The 22900-nt window shown below is 41.8% G+C and overlaps 1 protein-coding gene across 2 annotated transcripts in view; it reads left to right on the plus strand.

The window, feature by feature from the left end:
• The window catches only part of ext1b (exostosin glycosyltransferase 1b), a 123042-nt gene that overhangs the window by 63698 nt on the left and 36444 nt on the right, over positions 1-22900 (plus strand). For both annotated transcript variants that reach the window (XM_078266962.1, XM_078266961.1), the window contains exon 2: positions 19747-19840. In XM_078266962.1, coding sequence (XP_078123088.1) covers positions 19747-19840 — 94 coding nt within the window. The remainder of the gene's footprint in view (positions 1-19746; positions 19841-22900) is intronic.

Here is a 22900-nt window from a genome sequence, read left to right on the forward strand (position 1 = left end):
CCATGAGACAGCTTAAAAAAAGAATGGTTAAAATCAAAGCAAAGGAGACAAAATATTGTGACTTTAAGTCTCTAGTATGTGTCAATCCCCCAGAAAACGCTGAATCCTCCAATTCCCATAATGCTGCCTGATAGCATCAAGTTCAGTCTCAAGCCCAAGGAGTAAGGAGTGCATTCATGTGTAAAATCACTAGAGGAGATTTTTATTTGTTTGTTTATCTTTTACTTTGAAATTCTGTTTCATGCTCACCCCATACATCCACCTGTCTGGAGTCTGCTCATACTCTGCTCTTTAACTTCAAATGCTCTGACCTGCTGTTTTGTACTCTCCTGTACCTACAAGGACCTCTGTAGTCTGTATCACTGCACTGTATTCTGTTCATTAGCAGGCAGCCAGGCACCCAAGGCCTGAGTGTCTTTGAATATTCTCTGTAAGCATATTGAATGTGCCTCTCCAGATAACTGCTCACTCTCACTGTCAAAAACATGAAAGACCACCATGTGCTTGTGTATATATTGACACTCCTGACCCACTGCTGTGTAAAATATGTTGCTGTGCCTTACGCAGCAGAAACTTGACAGAAGCAGCACATTTCAAAGTAAGTGGTTCCACTGTGGCTCAGTGTAATATGAGGAATCAAGAAGGCCTGAAGGTTGAGGAGAGTGCTGCTTGTCTCACACAAACTCTGCTCTATGTGTGCGTTTGTTTTCAGCGCCACAAGACCTTGGCCCAGACCAGTGTAATTATCAAGCCTGAGGAAAGCGTGTATGCACCCATGTGATATCTGACATCTACCACTGTACCATCTCAACTTGTAAAGCAAACAAACCCACATACACAACACACACACACACACATACGCCGCACGAGCTGGTCGGTCCCGGGGTCTCATCTCTAAGCTGCCAGTAGGAGGGGGCGCGTAGATCCTGTGAGCGCCAATTAAATGTGTTTAACCCAGGGTCATTCGCAGAGCCGATAGAACGAAACGGTCCAGACTCGTAACAGCACAGAGAATCATGGGAGGGGCGGGGAGGGAGGGAGAAAGATGCAAAACAAGCCAAAGAAGCAGATTGAGAGTGAAAGAGAGGGAGAGAAAAAGGCTTTACCATGTTGTAAATGTTTTATTGGGCTTCTTTGAACTACTCCAACTGAAGGCACGTGTGCAAGTCTCAGGAGAGTGCCATGCCTCCCCCACAGATGACCCAGTTAACATTGAGGATGGGAGGTGAGCCAGAGATGTGCAGGCTGAATTGATGACCAGACAGATACTAAGGATTGCACTGCGGGGAGTTTCTGAGATCCACTTTTTACATTTTTTTCTTCCAAATAGCCAAAACAAATTTTTGTTGCGGTATTACAGAGGCTAAATCACTCCCTGATCTACCTGCAGTGTTTTTTTTAATTCAGGAATTGGAAAATTGATTTTATGAAAAAATAAAGCCAGTAGAAAACTAGCTTATGAGTTTAGTTAGTGTGGTGTGGAAGTTTGCATCTGTATGTGTGTGTCTGTTTCAATACATCACTTAAGATCTTGGTGATCATATTTTCTTTATTTTTATTTTTTTCCAATTAATCACATGAAGTTATATTCCTTAACACAGATTTTTCCAGTACATGCGTGCATCGTTTCCTGAGTCCTGCACGTGAAAGGCAGACCCAGCAAGTAAAAAGGAAGCTCCTATGTAGAGAAGCAGTCACAGAATGCAAATACACTGATGGGCCATTCCTGAAAGAAAAAGAATCGCCAAAACGGGGGATTAATACAATGAATATCTGAAGAATTATAACTTTAAAGCTGCGCTAATCAATATTTTTACTTTAACAATGGATCAAATTATTATGTACTATATAATGTGAAAAGGTGATGCTCTGCTAATAAACATCTGCTGGATGTGAAAACAGGCAACTCTTTATATTAGCCATATCGGGCAATAACATGTCAGTGTTGTGTTTACAGCATATTTTGCTGCCCACAAGTAGCCCAAAAAAATGAATAATGAAGGTTTAAGTAGACTATCAAATCAGTATAGTTGGAGGAACAGGGGAAAAAAGAAGGCGAGAGATTGTTGAGCATGTTTTTGGAGAGAAAGTGATGAGTAGAGAGGCAGAAGTTGTTGTGATAACAGATTAAATCAGCTGGAGCCGCCCAGTTTATGTGTTTAGTTGTTATTGCCGGGGTAAACCAGGCACCGTGTCCTAGCTAGTGGTTTTAAACCATGACGCTATTGTTATGATTAGCACTACCATTAACATTTATAGCTCTTGTAATTTGACTCTCAGTAGGAGATAAATCCATTACTGTGGGATTAAATGGTGTCCCAGCTCTTAAAATTGTTTTTTTCTGTATGTGTATGGGGCAGAGAAATGTGTGCACGTACGTAATAGACAGATTCTGTGTTCACAAAATAATTTACTGAATTAATGTTTTAAACTAAGATATCCCATATGTCCCATATGGGTGTGTGCACATTAACGAAATTGTTGCCTGAGCTGAGTGAGTATAACATGTATCAAACCGTAGCCTGGCTCTGTGTGAGTGTGTGTTTATGTGTGTGTTTCTGAATCGTTCGCCAGACGGAGGTTCATTTGTCGCGGATGGTTAATGCAGCAGCAGTGGTGGGATTGTTATGACTTTCAGGAAGTAGAAAGTGTGCCATTGCCGAGCGGGTGACAAACAACACAAAGCTGCGTCCGCGGCATCCCATTGGAGAGAATTACATGCTCGGATTGGAGATGACATTCTCTCCCTGAGTCAGATCAAAGCGGCCAGATCATTTCTCCTCCACTCTCTTTGGCCGGAGGAAAAGATGACTGTTGTTGAATTTTGCCACTCAAAGGCATGACGTGATGCCTTTGAGTGTGTGTGTGTGTGTGTGTGTGTGTGTGTGTGTGTGTGTGTCTGTGTAAGAATCAAAATGTGTCCTTGTTTGCCATGCTGCTCTTTGATTATCTGCTAAACATGCGAGTTGAGAAAGTCTTGCTGTAATTGGCGCTAATATTTCCTCCTCCTTGCGCCTCTCCTTTCTGCACCTTATTTTGTACCTATTTATCCTCTCCCGCCTCACCTAACCTTTTAACGTTTCTGTCTTTGAAATGAAGAAGCAGGAATGCTCGGTAACTGAAGTCATGGTTCTGTTGCAACAATATCCCTCTGTTACAGGTACAAGGAGAGAAGGCTGGCTCTCTGCTCCGTTGCATCGCAGAAATGTGTGAGTGCGGAGCTTCTCAATGGGGAAAAAAAGAAAGAGAGCCCTTTTACACCTCACATTAACATTTGTCTGGTACCCAAATTGTTACAGATACGTTTAATCCTTCATTCCGTTTATGCCTGGCATTAGAAAATGTCTCTGCACTATCCACATTGTGAGAGTGCTCTTGTGAGACACTTGTGAATGCCATGTGTAAGCTGAGATACAAGAGTGAAAGCAGGTTTTTTCTTTCTTCTGTTTAAGATTTTCAAGTTTTTTTTGTTGTTTTTTTTGGACACAATGTACTTATTCATTGCTGTCAAAAAAGTTTCTTATCTCTTTTTTTGTTACTCTTCACCTCCATTGTCCTTATCTCATCCACGAAAGACCGACAGATATACAGGTATACTGTATAAAGGCAGCCACAGAGGAAAAATATTCACCCTTAGAAAGACAGATAGATACTTAGCGACAGAGACATGCAGATAGTAAGATAACATTTGGAGATGTCAGAAAACGAGAGATCAGGGAGGAAGGTGAAGGAATGTCCCAAAGCTTCAACTTACTCCAGTATGTATCGTTAAACTTCAAGTGTTGAGCCAGTGAGTCTTACCAAGAAAGGCCTCTTCATGTTCATTCTTGCTTCATTCATATGATATTAGAAAATAGGGCTTTGATAAGAATACTGCTTTTGTTCAAAGGACATGAACTATTCTCTACATATGAAAAGCTGTTCATTTCTGCAAAAGATTAGGATTTATGTCAGATTACTGTGATAGTAATCAAATATCTTGAATAGTTATTGGATGTGCTTTTACACTGCCTAGCCTGTGTTGGGGCAACTATTTTAGTAATTGATTGATCCTTTCAGTCATTTTTCAAGCACTATGCCAAACATTTTCAGTTCCAGCTTCTCATTTGTGAGAATTTTCTTTCTGTGGTACTTAATGGAAAGTCTTGGGGTATGGACTGTTTGGTCGGACATACTGTAATGTGATGTGACAAGTACTCACTAGTTCAGTTAGCTTTCATCACTCCCTATTTCATGAGAATGTGTGAATTAATTTTGCTGTGCCATTTTCTGATGTGATCATGAACTTAGACTAACATAAAAACAGGGTAGTAGTACAATGTGCAGTAATTTTGTTAATTAAAACAACCCCCGGTAATCCTGCCTTAGTTTTGTTAAAGTAGCTTCTCTTTTAATTCTGCATTAAAAAGAAAATGAGTTGGGCTTTCTTGACACGCTGGCACAGTAAATGTAGAGAAAATCTCCTTGGCGCTGGTGCAGATACATCCTGACAACTGACATGCCACATTTTGACACTGCATACAGATATGAGATAGCACAAGGATAACAGCCACCTCATGTGCATCGTGCTCTGTAGTGCTCTTGTATAAAGATCTGAGTAAAGCCTCTCTGGGTAGAGATGTGACACTTTGGCTTTAAACTGACCTGCCTACATCCTCTTTTCTGTTCATGTGTTCCTCCATGTGTGACCCCCAGCAAGTTGTCAGGCTGTTAGTTTGTCAGTTAAAACAAATATACCCTCTGATGCTACGATACTATTTATTGAATCTAACCCACCAGCTCACACCACTAGTCCTATGAAAGTCACACTCATGCAAACAGCATGTCATTTACATATTGTTAAAGAAAAAGATGCAGCATCTTTGCAGCCTTGCATGCATTCCGTTATCTGTTACAGTAATCGTTCACTTAATACCAAAAGCTCAGATTCAAACCTTTCGCCACAAAGGTCACCTCTAACATTCATATTCTTTTCCTCCCTTTCCACCCTTTTTTTTTTTTTTAACGCCCACACTTTCTTTTAATCTTTGCAGACTTTTATTGATTTTGGGTTCAGTTGCCTTATAGATGGCAATCAGGCTGTGTTTAATTGAGGCTTGCAAGTGAGAGGATGAGAGAGTTTCCAGAGATGATTTTAAGTAGCACCTTGAACAACGGTTTCACAAAAGTCATAAATTGGCTTTTGGCAAAGTTCCATCTCTTTCTCTATTCCTTCATATGCTTCTATAATGTAGGCTGCAAATATTATTCTTGCTGCACATATTATTCTTTTGCCAAATCTGTCAGGCTGAAGGGATTTAGTGTTGGGTTTCAGCATAGATGAGGCAGGTTTTTTTTTTCTTCTTAAAAAAGGGTGTAAAACAGCTCCAGTAGTTTTTCTTGGTGCCTTGGAGAGATGAGCCCATTTCTCTCCCGTTGCACAAGGCTTATTAGTTTTTACTGTCAGCTCCCTTTTCTCTGCCGCTAGTTTCTCTCTGTTGGAGCAGGGCCTCTGCTCTCAACCGCAGCTCATGATTGTCTGTGCAAAACTATAAAGTCATTTCTCAGACTTATCACATTATGTGCTGTCCCGAAATAAGCATTATCTCCAACAGTAGGTCTTTATTCAAGTTACACTGCAATCTTGGCCAGCGGGGCGATTCTCTATCGGAAAAGTCAACTTGTTGACGAGCTTATAACCGTGATTAATTTTCTTAAACATAAGCGCTTTACTCAGAATGCTAAGTGGCTGTTGTTGATGGGTCTGGATCAGAGCCCTCAGTTATACGTGCTTCTCACTGCAATGTCCTCGTGGCCAAAAACACGTCCACGTCGCCTTCTGGTCTCTGTGGCTTTTGTTGCTGCAGATGACTTAAGAACAGAGGCATGTCTCCCTTTTTTTGCATCGTCTCTTTTAAACTTGCCCTTGTCGTGTCGTCTGTGCTAGTCCATCTCATCTTGTAAATATATCTTTTCCCGTTGAATCTCTTCTCTTCTGCTCCTCTCTCATCCTTCTTCAGGCCGCCTCTTCCTCTCCCATGTTGTTAAAGCCACAGTTCCCACAAGCTCCGGGGCCACAGCTGTGGCTCGTCCGTGTCTCTCCCTGACCTCCCCATGTAGCGCTGGAGAACATCTGTTCCCTGTACACACACACACACACACACACACACACACACACACACACACACACACACACACACACACACCAACCAGCCAGCCAAGTGCAGCACTCCGGGGGAAGCCTGCAGTAGGGGCAGTGGGTTTGCACTTTGAGTTCATCATGACAGTCAAACACACACAAGAACACACATAGACATATGTGGTCTGAAATTAACATGCATTATCACCACTTTGCACTCAGACAGAGACATGAGTTGTATATCATAAAGTAAAGGTATATGCATAGCCTGACAAGCCAGACCCACATCAAGATGTTGGGTCTGGGAACTCACCATTGACTGGGCTCAATCCGAGGGGCGGGATAAACGTTTGTCTTTCAAATTCCCTCTGCACGCAATAGGATAGCGCTACAACCAGGCAGAGCAACGAAGAAGGTAGCGGAGCTAGTTGATAGATTAAACTTTTGCCGTATCTGGTCGGCAAAAATCCAAACACATCTTCCTTTTTTAAGAATGACTTTAGTGCCGTTCTTTGTTCTTTTCTCAAAGAAACGCTTAACCCCAAGTCTTCCAGAGTCGCGGCCAAAGCCGATTCGAAAGACCGCTGTTCGCCAGCAGCAGCAGCCATAAGCCCACCCACCGACTCTATGCACAATGTGATTGGCCCGGCCAGAGTTGCTGCACACACAAATCCACTGACATATAACCCCCATGTTGAGAACACAATCAGACAGACATAGACACACACACACACACACACACACACACACACACACACACACACACACACACACACACACACACACACAGACAGCACAACTCAGTCAGCCTAAATCTAAGCCACCAAGACCCTCACTAAAAGGCTTAGTCCTCCCTTTTGTTCCTTAGGGTGGGGACCGGAGTGACCTTTGACCCATGTGTCGTGACCCCACCCAGCTTTGGAGCCTAACTTCAGTCATATGAGACCAGGTTTGCCCTTTAGAGGTGTGTCTTATGACTAAGATGCAGCGGTTGTAGCCAAAGGGGCTGTTCCCTGTAGTGACATAACAAAGATACAAAGGAATGTAGACAGACAACAGACACAACAGAAAACAAAAGGCTATTGCATTATTATTAGGGCTGTCAGCGTTAACGCGTTAATCGTGATGCGATTAAGGGCCGACGCGATTAATTTTTTTTAATCGCATGCCGGCATTTATTAATTTATTTTACACTTCACTCGGCTTTGCGTCGTGCCTAACAGGCTACTATTTTGACCCTTTGCAGCACCGTTACTTATCATCAAGCTGCCACTTCCTCGTAACACATCCTGCCGCTGCAGGCTGCAGGCATGATGGAGAAAGACAGCAGCAATGAAATCCTGAATGGCGCTTTTTATTTTCCAAAACTCCCAGACGGCTCGTAGACGAGTCGAAAGCCATATGCACATTGTGTAAAGCCGAATTAAAATATCACCGAAGCGCGTCAAGCTTGAGCTACCACCTACGGAGCTAAGCACACTGTGGATGAAACCAAATCCCAAAAAATTACTACAGCTCTTGCAAAACGGGTGGCAACTAACTGCAGACCTGTCAGCATCGTAGAGGACTCGGGTCTTAAAGACGTACTACGGTTGGCATGTTCTAACCTGCCAGATACACTGGTAAAAATTGCTTTTGATTGTTAATATGTACTTATAAACTGTTCTGAAATGCAAAATAATAGAATTTTAATCATTTTAATCATTAAAATATGCTATTAATCGCGATTAACTATAGAAATTCAGCGATTAATCGCAATAAAAAAAAAATTATCGTTTGACAGCCCTAATTATTATATCAGTATTTCTGTACTGAAGCTGCTTACATTTTTTATATTAAAAGTTATTTTGGTATTTGTTATTATATTGCAATTTTTACATTTTACTATTTTATTTTACCTTTTATAAGACAAGCAAACCATAGAGATTAAAGAGAATAAATAAATAATTAAAATACTTGCAGGGTGTAATTGGGGCTGGCCATCAAACCTCAAAACTGGCCAAAACCTGTATGTAATCGAGTATGGAAAACTCATTCCTGTCAAAGCTGGCATTGAATGCTGAGTCAGATTAATTGTATATCAAAATCTTCATTTAAATCTTAGTCTGGCTCAACGGATGTCTATTGCTGGGATAAAGTACCTCCCCTCTCGCTCTCGGGGCTTAGCGCCGCCCAGGACTGCTGTGATTGGTTTGAAATACAAACAAGCCAGAGCGTTTTTTCCGCATCCCAGAATAGAAAGGCGGTGTAGCCAGACCAAACTTCATCGCAGACACAGCGCTATGGAGCTAGGTCTAGCAATGCGGGACTATTTAGATCTCAATTTAGCTCATTTTAGATTGTACGTTATTCATGTAAAGGTCTTTTATGGCTGCTTTGTGTTAAGTTTTATTTTATTCAAAATGAAAAAGGGTTCCTGAATGTGAGGCTTTGCTGTTGGTACAGAAACTCAGGTATTGTATTGAAACTAAGACTAAAAGTCTACCACCATGCTAGCGACTTTGTGCGGCTTTGTGCTTTGAGCTATGCTAGCATTCTCACAATGACGATGCTAACATGTTCACCAGGCTAGTTGCACGTGTTAGCATGCTAACATTTGCTAATACGTGGTAAACCCAAAGCAACAGATCGACACTGCAATCCGTAAAGCTACAGCACTAGTGTGACTAATATAAATTCAAATAATACCCAGCACTATGTATAACATTGGGACTTGCTTATTTAGTATTTTTTTTACATCTATGCATTGTTTTTTTCATACAATAATGGCATTCAGTCACTATTTTCCACCATATCCTTTCTTGTCAGTAAAGCTACTGCAGCACAACACAGCAGCTCTACCTTCACTGATTACAGCCGTGCACACACTCATACGTGACGGGTCAGGGGTCACTGACAACATGGCAACTCACATACAGATAAGCAGACAATATGGACACACACACGGATACACACAGATACATAGCATAGCCTTTGCTGGTATGAGGCTCGGGAGTGTTGGCTGAATTTGAATGTAGACCTCCAGCCGACATCTATCTATGATTAATGAGAGAGTCCAGGTTAAGTTTTGGCTCCTTAATGAATACAGTTTGAGAAGTCGAAGAGCCTATCAATATTTGACATGACTCTTGAATATGTTTGCATAATTGATGCAGGAATTTAAATTGAATCATAATTGCACCATGGCGAATGTTTCGTCCTCTTTCTGTCTCTCATTATTTTTCTTGTCCTTTGTGTCCCACTCCCCATGATATCTCTCTCAAGGCCAAATATGCCCCCTACACTATCATTTTCTTACACACATGCATTACAGACACACACACACACACACACACTACTCAGATGGGTGCCGACTGATAATCAATGTGATCTCAGGGCGTGACTGACACATGGCACTGATGAACCCACTGGGTAGCGTATCGCTTTGCTTTCCTCTCTGCTCGTGAGTGACAGCTGTACTTCTCTTTCTCTCTCACACTCACCGTGGGAACAGTCACTGTCTCAGACATTGTGCTGCTCTCCAATGTCTGTGCTGACATGCTGATGTCAAACTCACTCTCAAATGATTGTTTGTGTGTGTGTGTGTGTGTGTGTGTGTGTGTGTGTGTGTGTGTGTGTGTTGAGAGACAGAGAGAAAGCAGGAGATGGGGAATCCATTTTGAATGAACAAGGACTAAAAATACAGTTACTATGCAGTGTATACCAATTAAGGACGCAAATACTGTTTTGGTTTTAAATGACATACTGGTTGGAAAGAGAGGATAATATAAACACATATATTTGTAACATGCACTGTATATTTTTAATTCTGGGAAGAATATATCAGTGTGCAGCTATGATAAAAGCCCAATTTGATCATATGTGTGGGTGAGGAAAATCAGGAAAGCTATGAATGTTGAAAAAACTGGGCTTTTACCTTCATCAAATGGGGTATTGTGTGCTGTATAAAGGTACTTTGATACTCGCGTCTAGAGCTAAAGTGATTAGTGCAACTATTTTGATAATCTCTTAATAATTTTTTCAAATTATTTCTAAAGCAAAAAGGCCAACCTTTCTCTTGTTCCAGCTTCTCAGTTATGATGATTCAATTTATTTCTCACTATTTTCTTACATTTGACACCAAACAAATTAATTAATTAGAATAAACGGGAAGGCCATTCAGGCACTAAAAAAAACAGTAATAACAATGCGGAAAGAAATATTAAAAAGCCTTAATTGTAGTGGCTAAATCATTAAAAAAGCCAACATTTTTCAACCACTATAGGTCTTCGTAGGTCCTACTAGGATTAGAACTCGAAAATGTTATCTTTTATTTCACTGTGTCAGAAGGACAAAAGAAAAATCATAACTCCAGTCACTGTGATGTTTAAAGTGAGTTGAAGTTTACATCATCCCCTCTTCCAACAGCTAAAGTCTCTTGACCCCAGCAACTCTAAAGCCTTTTTAAATAACTCAGACAATGCTCAGCCGTGTGTTTGAAAAGAAGCCTGCTTCTCCAAATTCCTGCAAAGCCGACATTTCAAAGGGGCAATCTTGACTGATGACATTGCATCTCTCCGTCTGAGTCCGTGTGCCCAGCCATCCATTTACTGGGATAGTCATGGCACTGCTCTGGGTGGGTTCTTAGAATTCTTTGATTAGCGGTGTTGTGCTGAGGGACCCAGGTGGCTCCAGCACCGGGTTTATATTTTGATTTAGAAGAGCCTTCAGAGGGAATACATTAGAATGTGTTTATAGACAAGAAATTAGAGGCGATTAAGTCTCTACTCACCTATTGGAGGAGAGTGGAACTGGTCTTTGCTGGCAGATGGGACCCCAATGATGGAAATAAGGGGGTTAGTGTGTGTGCAGTGTATGCATATTAACGTGGATTCAAGAGTCTGTAGTGTGTGTGTGTGTGTGTGTGTGTATAAGAGAGTAAGTGTTATTTAGACTCTTCAAGATTTTGGAGAATGATTTGTCATGAAAGAGCCTGCAGCGACCGTGATGTCGATGGAACTAATTTTAGCATTTCCCTCTCTCTCTCTCTCTCTCTCTCTCTCTCTCTCTCTCTCTCTCTCTCTCTCTCTGTGTGTGTCAGAGGAATGGAGGGGTAACTCCAACCTCCTCTGCTGTTTCAGTGGCTCTGATGACAAAATGTGTCAGTGTTTAAAAAGAGGCAGCCACAGAGCATGTGCTGACATGGCTAAATCTGAGACTGTCTCACATGTATGGATCTACACAGTCACACACATACACACATGAACACACAAACTAACATGCACAGTGAGGCGTCCCAAGGGCCAGCTGGAAGTGCAGAGCGAGGCACAGCTGGTCTCCAGTGAACATCCACAGTCCGGACCCCTCATCTGCCACATCACACAGTGAGGCGGCAGTCACTGACTTGAAGTATAGTTTCTGTGTGTGCATGTGTGAAGTGTGATTCTAGCTGCCTTGTGGAAAAAAACCCACCCCAAATATTCCTGGATACGTGTTTGGAATAGGTGTCCTCTAGATGGAAATCAATCTCACTTCCATCCTCTGGAGAGTTTGTGTGTGTGTGTGTGTGTGTGTGTGTGTGTGTGTGTGTGTGTGTGTGTGTGTGTGTGTGTGTGTGTGTGTGTGTGTGTGTGTGTGTGTGTGTGTGTGTGTGTGTGTGTGTGTGTGTGTGTGTGTGTGTGTGTGTGTGTGTGTGTGTGTGTGTGTGTGTGTGCAGTTGGGAACTCTGACTACTACCCAGACACTAAATGTAACTGAAAAATGTCCCCCATCTGTTGGCAGTGGAAAAAATCCTAGAGGACAAATTGAAAAGATTGCAAGGATAAAGCCGTCATAGTGAATTAGTAGCGCGGCAGGAAGACTTCTTGTTATCGGGGTATTTGTAAAATATTCAGGCTTACACGTGTGGGGTGGGGGGGGGAATAGGTAGCTGGAGGGAAAGAACAGTCTGCTGACTTGAACTGATTCAGAAGTTTGTGTGAGCGTGTACCGAGTGTGAGTCTGCATGTATATGAGCCCTATCTTTTTGTTTAGGTTTATGTGGTTCACACACCCACCACCTGCAGCCATGCTTACTGCCCAGCACTCATTTGAATAGTAATATGGATCCAGTGCAGCTATGCAAACTAGCGTGACACCTCAGCAATTCCTTCAACCCGGTTACTTTTGAATAAGCTGCAACACTGAGTTACTGTGACTTTCCAGGCAAAATCCGACAAGTATGGTTTATTTATTGGCAACGCAAAGAGACTTATGCATTAGCTGTGAAGGCTGCAGGTCACCAGCATAGAGAGGGCCTGTATCAAGTTGTAAACATTTCACAATGTAACAGAGCTTTTGGTTGTTAGTTTTAAGGGGAGGGGGGTGTTATGTTTCTGAAAATGTTTAAAGGATTTTTTTTTTTGACTGCAGTTGCACTGTATTCACACGGGGTGAGAGTGAAAGAGAGAGCTAGAGAGAGAGACAGAACAGAGATACAACTATGGACCCATCAGTCAGCGATTCCCCACAAGAATTTGTTCTTGACGGGACCTGTCATATTAAGCCCTTGTTCAGGTCTTATACACATATATCCGTGCCCTGCTGAAATCCAGTCATGATTGACTTCCGAGGTTCATACCTGAATACTTCTCAGCTGCGTCTCCAGTGAACACTTGTGTTTGGCTTTCACTTCCCAACTCATTATGCAAATAATCACATATGCCACTGAAAGCTCACAATCACAGTCAGAACAACACAGACTGTCATGAACACTTAGTTATGCGCAATCCGTAGGGATCAATATCGTTAACACACTCAGAGAGGTTGTCAATTGTTGTCGCTAACTGTTTCACACTTTCAATGATGAAAATGGCTGGAACACATACTTCCACTCGTGCTGAGGACCGATGTTCAGGTGCAGCCTGTATAGTCAGATCCCAATGAATCCTCTGTTTGTATTGTTTGCTGCCACACCTGTGACAACAGCTGTCCCCTGTAATGCACTTTCATCTGGCTAATATTATTTTGGGCTATATTACAATCTGGATGTGTTTGCTTTATTAATTTGTTTGATGGTTTCAGAATGCTCCCAGGTGGTCTTTACATTATGACTTCGCTTATTTTTTTAGAGTGGCTTGAATTGAGGTTGTTAATCCTGATCTAGTAATATATTATTTTGTGCATCTTTTCTTATTAGTCTGTAACTCAGTGTTGTCTAAGCCTTTTCTTAGACCCCCTAGGACACTCAAGAAACTACATTTTTAATCTCACCCAGCTTTGCCATTCAAATAAAGGTTAGAGAAAGACAGAGGATGTATTTTAGGCTCTGTAGTCTCAACCCATACATTCATGAGAAGCACTGTTGTCTGTGATAGTAGCTTTACAGTCATGTTTATATTGCACTGTATATGTGGATCCTTTCATCCAATGCACATTATAGCTCCAGAACTAGATTTGTCCTCGGTGGGCTAGTATCTGCTGTGCTGCCTTTTCCGCTGCCACACGTTTTTACATATAACTCTTTACATGTGGCCAGCACCACCAGTCAAACCAGCTGCCATGACATCATGTTCTTCACATGCACTCAGCTGTATTTTATTCAGTATGTGAACTACCCACTGAGCTACACAGGGCTATGACCGTCTTTGGGCAAGGCAGGTTAAACTCTTTACAAACCTGCGAGTGTAATCCGATTGGCCCCACATGTGGACAGACCTCAGGGTCATAATGAGTTTGACCACAGAAAGCCTGTTTGTTTGTCGAGGTGGACCTCTGGGTCATTCCATGCTAGAATGCTAATTAGAATTAGCAAAAGCTGGCTAATGAGCGCTAATCAAGCTAATTAGTTTCAGAGGGAACAGCAGGCGTTACGACAGCAGAGCAGTAGGAAGATACAGTAAGACAAAATGGACAGGAACGCATCTGGATGCCCACATACAGATGTTTACTTTTCCACATAGCCGCAGGGGGAATAAGTAGAGAGAGTGAACATTAGCGGACATAAGCACACACACATTCCAGTCACACAATACTGATTCTTCTCTGAAGCTCATATCTGTCGCTATACACGTGCGCACACATCGTATCATCCTCAAATACACACAAAAACTTCTTTCAACACCTCAACCCACACACATTCCCACTGAACCCAGACACACTCTATCTTAGTTAGTCAGAAGCCAAAAATGCCCACATTTTACCCACAAGCTCACTTAGCCTGCACATCTGTCGTACTCTCATGGGAACACGTTCAACAATATGCTTCAAATTAGACACTTGTGTCTATGAGGTGGACGAGGCTTCTGTTTAATTACTGCTGGAATATGTCCTTCGTCTGTTTGGGAGCTATTTACTAGACAAATGAGGACATCTGGGGCATGACATCCATAATGATAAATAACTTTTGTTAGCTTTGATGTACAAACACTTTAGTACATCCTGAAATCCACTTTCATCCTCATATGCAGAAATTAGAGCTTTCTTTTTTCATAAATTAATAATTTAATGAGTCAAATAGGGTTTTACTAGAGGGTTGTTTGTCACACTGCACACTCCACACTCCACTACAATGCAGTACAAAAAAAAACTGGATTTTGTTCCAGCCATCGGCAGACCTCCAGACACCCATTCTTTCACACAATCTTACACACACACAAACACACATACACACACACACACACACACACACACACACACACACACACACACACACACACACACACACACACATACCATAACCCACTTTGGAAGACAAAGAAATTAGTGAGAGAGTTTCAGAGGGAGACAGGAGAGAGGTCCAGGAGGCTAATGTAACAACAGTCTCAATAGGCAGTAAATTGGATCTCTTTTTCTCTGCTCCCTGGAAGACACTCAGGCTGGTTGTGGTTTTGTGTTTTCATCACCCTGAAGCTTCATGTTCAGGCGCCTGCTAGGTGCTCACATGGCACCAGAAAGTCCAGTTGGTGCACACCTTTGGGAGTCTAGGCTGCCGTACAAAGCACATTTCCTTAAGTACTATCCTAAAGAAATTTTTTAGGGTACGTTACTTTATGCTACTTTATACTTCTACTTTTCTACATTCACAGTGACATATTGCACTTTTTTAGTTAAAAACAGTGTTTGTCTACCTCTGTTATCATCATCTTTATATGTGTGTCATATGTTATGTGTGGAAAGCAACAGTAACTAAGGGAAAGTTTTTCATTATTGATTACTACTGATACTGAGTAGCCTAAAGGATCTGAATTTATCTTCCACTACTGGCCATAAGGGCTCAGTGTGGATGCTTGATAGTGTGTTTATTAAAAAATACAGTTTCCATCCCTCTCCTCTTTCACCCCCCCTTACCCCTTGTCTGCATGGATGATGCAGACATTATAGTAAATGAGACAGGTTGCAAACATAGACTGTTAATATTAATGGACAGCGCATGTGTGACATCACCCATTGGTTTGTGGAAATATGCTATGAGTCGTCGAGTTTGCCGTTACGGGTGCAGCCATCCTGGTTGAGACGAGAGGGAAGAGTGAGGGAGGAGCCGCTTCCACTCTACGTTACACACTTTCACTGGCAATCACATCATAGCCACGCCCTAAAACACCCCCTGCTTTATCGCCGATTTTAAAATTAAAGAAATTAACATAATTCTGTGTTTCAGAAGACTTAAAACTATATAACTATAAACTCATTATGAAAATGTTTACTGAGGTAATAAATCAAGTGAGAAGTGGGTCACTTTCTCATAGACTTCTACAGAAGCCAACCTCCTTTTGCAACCACACGTGTCGCCCCCTGCTGGAATTCAGATAGAATGCAGGTTTAAGGCACTACCGCATTTGCAGCACTTCGCCGAACCGGATGCGTTGCCCATTAATATTTACATGGATATATGGATGTACTTACTTTTGGTTTTTACCTTCCAAATAAAGTGGTTTAGATAATCTGACTAAACTGTTGGCTTCTTGACAGTCTGATTGTCTGACAGGTTGTGTTTCTTGCCCCATCTGGCTTCCTTGTACGACCCAAGTTGTGCTTGTAATAAACCGGTATATTGTGCTTTGAATTATGAGCAACCGACACAGTGGAGTATCACAGCAACCATGATGCGCCTATCCCATGTAATTAAGTTGCTGCAAGTGAAGGCACTTAATGACAGGTTGCCACAGCAACCATGTAGGACGTTGCCATCGGAGCGGGCGGAGTAGTGTTTTTTAACTGCTTCACAGTTGTTGGACATGCTGACACGTGCACTCAAGCGCACTCTCGTATGCATACAAAACACCGCGGGGTGCACACGCTGATGTCATCTCCTGCGTTTGATTACATGAAGCCTTGTTTTCCGTCTCCTTCATATTTTCTGCATGCTGACTTTGTTTTCTGCTGTTTTCACTCCAAATGTGGCACAACTCGCCCCCTCCAGTAGGCTGTCACCTTTGTCACACATTTGCTGTGTATTCCCCCCTGCTTTCATTGTGTTATCTGTCTAACACAAACGCACATGTGCACACACTCATATGTACGATGGAGAGGCACACACACATCCAAAAAAATATATAAATTTACACGCACACAATCACAATCACAGCCTGCAGGCTCGCAGCTCGGCTGTGGTTTCCCCCAGCCAGCTCAAGTTCACAAGGACAAAACATGGGGATAGCTGTTGTAGACAGAACAGAAAAGGGAGGAGAAGAAGAGGTGGAGAAAGATAGTGAGAGCAAGCTGTGGCCTCTGAACCCAGCGTAAAGTGCAAACCAGCATGAGGTTCAAGGGGAGGAAGAAGAGTGAGAAGAGGAGCGGGGAGGAAAAGAGGTGGAAGTGGGTTTACATAGCAGGGGACGTCCTCATGTAGGCCTCCTACTGCAACCTCCTCGCCTCTTTCAAATCTTTAAACCACTAACACTCCCTTTTTAAAAGATTTTAGATCATCTCTTTAAGGCACAGTCTGAGTCGTGATAAGGTTGAGATGCACGAGACAGAAGATCTGACACAGAAGCGCTTTGGTTAGAAAAAACGTTTTACAGGACTGTTGCATGTTAAATCCACACATTGATATTCACTGCCATCAGATGCCGGCCTGTTATGTGGGCTGTTACACACACACACACACACACACACACACACACACACACACACACACAAACACCATCTAGGCAGACAGCTGGTGTGGAAATATGGGCTAAGATAGCTCTTTGTCTCCATCGGCAGGTGACGGAACGTCAATGTGAGGGCGTGCAGCTGTCGCTTGTTCACGCCGCATGTGTGTCTGCGTGCCTATCGGTATGTGTGTGTGCTCGGTAATTGTGTTATTTGCCACACAGATCGTTATGCATGTAGGTGTGAATGAGGGTGGGATTTTATCACAAGCTGTCATGTCTCCCGCACTTCATTAGAGCTTGGCTATAGAAGACAAGGCAGCATCTCGTCAGCAACATCAGCAATCACCATTGTGTGTGTGTGTGTGTGTGTGTGTGTGTGTGTGTGTGTGTGTGTGTGTGTGTGTGTGTGTGTGTGTGTGTGTGTGTGTGTGTGTGTGTGTGTGTCTGTGTGTGTGTGTGTGTGTGTGTGAACGTAGTGCTAGGCTTCCAGCTTTTACAGCTCGGTCCATATTCACAGACACACACACACACACACACACACACACATACACATGCACAGAAGGCAGCATCAGCAATCACTGTCACACTTCTGTAAGCTACAGTACATCCACAGCATCATTAATACAGCAGATTGTGTGTAAATGTAGTGTGTGTTTCCTGTAACCTTCACCTTGTATAGAATGTGGCTAAATGAGAAATGATTTTCTGCCTTACCAGTCTCTTAACCCCTAACCTGAACAATCCTTAGGGCTCATTATTTCCATTTTATTCATTTTTTGCACCGAAATCATTGCCTTTATTATTGTTTATGTATTTGTATTCATTGTTGCAAGAAGATATAGTTTACCCCACTTTGTTGTGATCTGTGTCTTCTTGCAGCAGGAAACATAACTTTTGAGTCCATGGTGACCTAAATTATGTGGGGAAAACTACCTAAACAGATCTGTTCCCTTTTTTGAAAATCAAGGTATTTATAGTAGTGAAAATGTGTATAAAATAATTAGACTTAACAAAACAGCAACCCTGTCATGCCTAGTTCTGCACTGTTGACTGGCATGTTTGCTTTTAGGTGACATTTTTTAGCTCTGTGTGTCTGTATGAGAGAGATATAGAGAAATAATCCACACAGAGAGACATTGCTGTTGGAAAAAGCAAGACGGAGAGCAGGAAAGGGAGAAGAAATAAAGATGGAAGAGGACAGGAGAACCAAAATAAATTGAGAGAAACTGAAATTAGGGCATTCACTGACTTGGTAAAAGTTTTCTGCGCTGGATGAGAATGTAAATACTATATATATATATATATATATATTAAAGACATACCTGGCACCTTTGCTTTTATTCAGCAGAACTGTCAAAACACATAGAAAAGCAGCATGCACGCAAAAAGACATGTACAGATACACACATCTATATCCGTCTTTCTGTATTACACACACACACACACACACACACAGCCAGCTGTGTGGTGGAAGCAGGTGTCACTCTCAGCTCATTACCCCTGGCCGGGTTGATCACCCTGTTTGGAGAGCAATAAGACACACCTCACTGGAGAGATAGAGGGATGAGGGTGCAGGAGGAGGAGAAAGAGGAGCTGGGAAGGAGGAAGAGAGCATCAGCCTCTTGCTTTAAGAGATAGAGGGATTGTGAAAGGTAGTGAGTAAAGAGGGGCTGTGCAAAGGAGCATGTTGTTTGTGAGATAGGAAGGGGGGAGGAGTAAGAACGAGGGAGAGGTGTGGGGTTGGAGTTTATGAATGGAGAGGCTGTTAGGTGAAAAAGAAAGAGAAGCAAAACGGGGAGATTTATGACAATTTGGATCATATATTGTTAGTTTTGGCCATCATTTCTATCAGTAATAATAACATTGAGCTCACAAAGTTTTGGGAATGTGACCACATCATTAAAAAGAAGTCAGACATTGTAGTAAATGAGACAGGTTGCAAACAAACCCCAGCTTACCCAAACATATTTGAAGGGTAAAATAATTCCCCAAACTGTTTATTGTAAACATCCATCACTTTACAGACCATATTTCTGTTTCAGATTTGACCCACCATACTTGATGTAGTTGTGAGGGATTGTCACAGAAATTTTGGATTCTACTTACTTTTGGTTTTTACCTTCCAAATAAAGTGGTTTAGATAATCTGACTAAACTGTTGGCTTCTTGACAGTCTGATTGTCTGACAGGTTGTGTTTCTTGCCCCATCTGGCTTCCTTGTACGACCCAAGTTGTGCTTGTAATAAACCGGTATATTGTGCTTTGAATTATGACCATCAGACACAGTGGAGCAGCAACCATAGCTGAAACTGACAAGTAGTTCCCAAGTCGTGTTTAGCATGACATTTTCTTCAACTATGATATACTGTCTAATTATATAGCTCATTACAACAAGTAACAGTGATGCATGTACTGTATGTATCCCTCTAATTACACACATTTTTCTAAGCATGTTGCCGTAAATAACATGTTCTTGCTTATGTCAGTAAACTCATCGTGTGTGTGTGTGTGTGTGTGTGTGTGTGTGTGTGTGTGTGTGTGTGTGTGTGTGTGTGTGTGTGTCGTGTCTCTGCAGGTACGACTATAAGGAGATGCTTCACAACTCCACCTTCTGTTTGGTGCCCCGCGGCAGACGACTGGGCTCTTTCCGCTTCCTCGAGGCGCTACAGGTAAACAAGCAACACACACGTAAACACACACCCCATTATGAGAAAGCACTGCACATGCTGCAAATTCATGTCCACCAGCAATATTACCAGGAAGAAAAAGAATCCCATCCCACACTCAAACCTGAAAGTGAAATGTATATAATAGAGATGTATTTAAACGCTCTTGATTTAGTTTGTAGTTTAACAATGGTTGATACTAGATTGGATGGTCCGGTGGGACGTGTGAAGGCATGACCCACCTCTTGTTGATCATTGGTTAGGCATGAGGAGTCAGATTGGTTAAGGTTAGGGTAAGAATATCAGGGAAAACCAGTTGGAGGCAAAGTAGGGCCCAACTTGCCAACCTTCCTTGTTTTCCCGGGAGACTCTTGTTTTTCATTGCCTTCTTCTGGTTTTCTCCCAGGGTTAAATTATCCCTTATTTTTCCGGAGTTATGTAAAATGTTCACACCTTTTTTCCTTTTCGTAATCACAACCTGGCACTGTACAGTGTGTATAAGCCCTATGTCTCTAAAAGTGTACTGTTTCCTCCTTCCCCCTCACTTCCTCTTTCTCTTTACTGGTTTGTTGCACTCTGCTGTCGTAGTGATGTAGGAATATTTAAATGGTTTACAAAGATAGAATTGTGAGGTTTTTGCGCTTTTAAGTATAATAGTTTGTCAATGTTAAGTGTAGATTAAGTTAAAATTGCTACACGTAATATGCCGTAACACCTCACCACACTGTATGACCATAGTAACCTGTGAGGTAAATTCTTCCCATCTAGTCATTTTTTAATACTGGATCTGCATTTACCTCCTCTTCACTCAAACCTCTTGAAATCTACACACTTCACATCTCTTTTTTTCTCCCCTGTTCATCCATTTCTATAACTGCACTGCACTCTTTCGCATTACTACTGCACTGTCCTTTACCTCTCCTTACCGTCCACTGAGTGCACCCTAATCTCACTATCAGCTGCCACAAACACACACACACACACACACACACACACACACACACACACACACACACACACACACTAGCACACTAGCACACTTCACTCAGGAGGCATATACTGTATGCCCTCTCCTGTCCTTTCCCCATTTGTCTGACTCACTCCATTTATCGACTCGCACCGTCTACAGTAAGACAGAGGGAAAGTATTTACAGGCGTTGGTTTTTGCATGAGCTAATAGAGGTCAACTGTGTGTGTGTGTGTGTGTGTGTGTGTGTGTGCGTGCGTGCGTGCGCCGTGCGTGCGCCGTGCATGCGCCGTGCGTGCGCCGTGCGTGCGCCGTGCATGCGTTTAGCTGACACCTTTATGACCTGGGAGTGACAGGGCCGTCATTACATCAAACTCCCACCACGAACGCACAAACACACACTCTCACACACACACACACACACACACACACACACACACATACACACACACCAGCTGTTCCGTATACCTCTCCTCTCATCCCTCCATCCCTTTACCACTCCTTTGCCAAAGGTCACATTCAGCTTCACTACCTCCCTCTTTTCATCTTTTTTTAATCTATTTATCCACTTTCTTCTGCCTTTTGATATTTTTTATTTCCCCTTTCCTCCTCTCATTATCATTCCTCCTGCTCGCCTCCTTTGAGTAATTAACTTTTCAGCCCCTGAAGTTACCATTTTAATATTGATGTGTCAAGAAGTGTAGCTGTTAAAAAAAGAAGGCCATACACCGAGTGAGGGTTCTCACTAAATCAAAATAATTCAAGTTGACAAAATGTGGTTGGTTTCTTTGATTTTCAGGGTCATATATGAGATATATATAATATATATATATATATATATATATATATATATATATATATATATAATTTTTAGAAATCAAATAAACACAAACAGAATCAGAAACAGAACTATTAAGCACATACTTAAGACATTATTTTTGTGCATGCAATGGTTACAGCAGAGTGAATAAATGTTTTCTGGTTTATATAAATCCAGAATGTTAGACTCTCTGTGATCTGCTCTCCAACAAATGTTTTTTTCACATCCATATCAGTCATCGTTATACTGAATTCTTCACTATCTGTGACTATATGCTGCCTGCCTGCTTGCTTATCTAGATTGTATGTTCTAACTTATTTCTGTTTATCTGATTGCTAGGCTGCGTTGCGTTAATAAGCTCATGTTTGATCTCAAATTTTGTATCTATGATCAAAGCAATATGTATGCATTTTTAGGTTACATTTGAGCTCATATTTGTGCACTAAGTCTGATGTTTTTTTAATTAGAGCTGCACTTATTTTTATTTTATATGACCATTGGGTCAAATGACTATGTAGTGAAAGGGTTCAAAGTAATAAACCTACAGAGCAACATACAGTATGCTGCAGTTCCCCTCACCTCTACTGAGCATTTTAGCAACTTAAAGCTAATTGTTTGGGTTTTAAAGCATGCAGCTTTAATGTTTTGTTTTACTCCCACTGCTCTTATCAATCGTTTCCAGCAGCAGGCAGCTGTTTTCAGGGTAAAATCCACTGCACTACCTGTTCAGCACCAAACAGCAGACACACAAAGTTAGCAAAAAGGCTGGTGAACATAGTAAAACATTTAGCAGCTAAAGAGCCAGATAATTCCCTGAAGAAAAAGTGGCCAAAAACGAAACTAAAATGAGAAGGTATACTGGACTTACACTCATCAGGTGGCCTGAAATACAACTCCAAATGAATGATAATGTTGCTCTGTGTCTGCTGGATGTATACTGCTGGACAATATCAACTTTATAATGTGTTTACAGCTTTTTCTGCTGTCCCCAAGTGCCCCAAAATACATTAATATAGCTTTTCAGTGCATACTGCAATTTTGCCATTTCCATTAATAGTGACATTTCTGTTATTTAGACATTTGTCAAGTTGCAATCCAAGAAGAGTTTCTTGTATATTCTTGTATGTATAATTATGGCTAATAATTGTGATTAAACCTGTAGAGTGACACATTTGAAGCAGGTGCTTTTCCCTCTCAGTTGTTAAAGGTCAGCCCTTTTATTTGATTTCTACTCTGAAACCTCATCTAGTCTGCAGCTGATAAAGTTGACATCTGT

The sequence above is a fragment of the Sander vitreus genome, chromosome 14, assembly GCF_031162955.1.
Source record: "Sander vitreus isolate 19-12246 chromosome 14, sanVit1, whole genome shotgun sequence".
NCBI classification, from domain to species: Eukaryota; Metazoa; Chordata; class Actinopteri; order Perciformes; family Percidae; genus Sander; species Sander vitreus.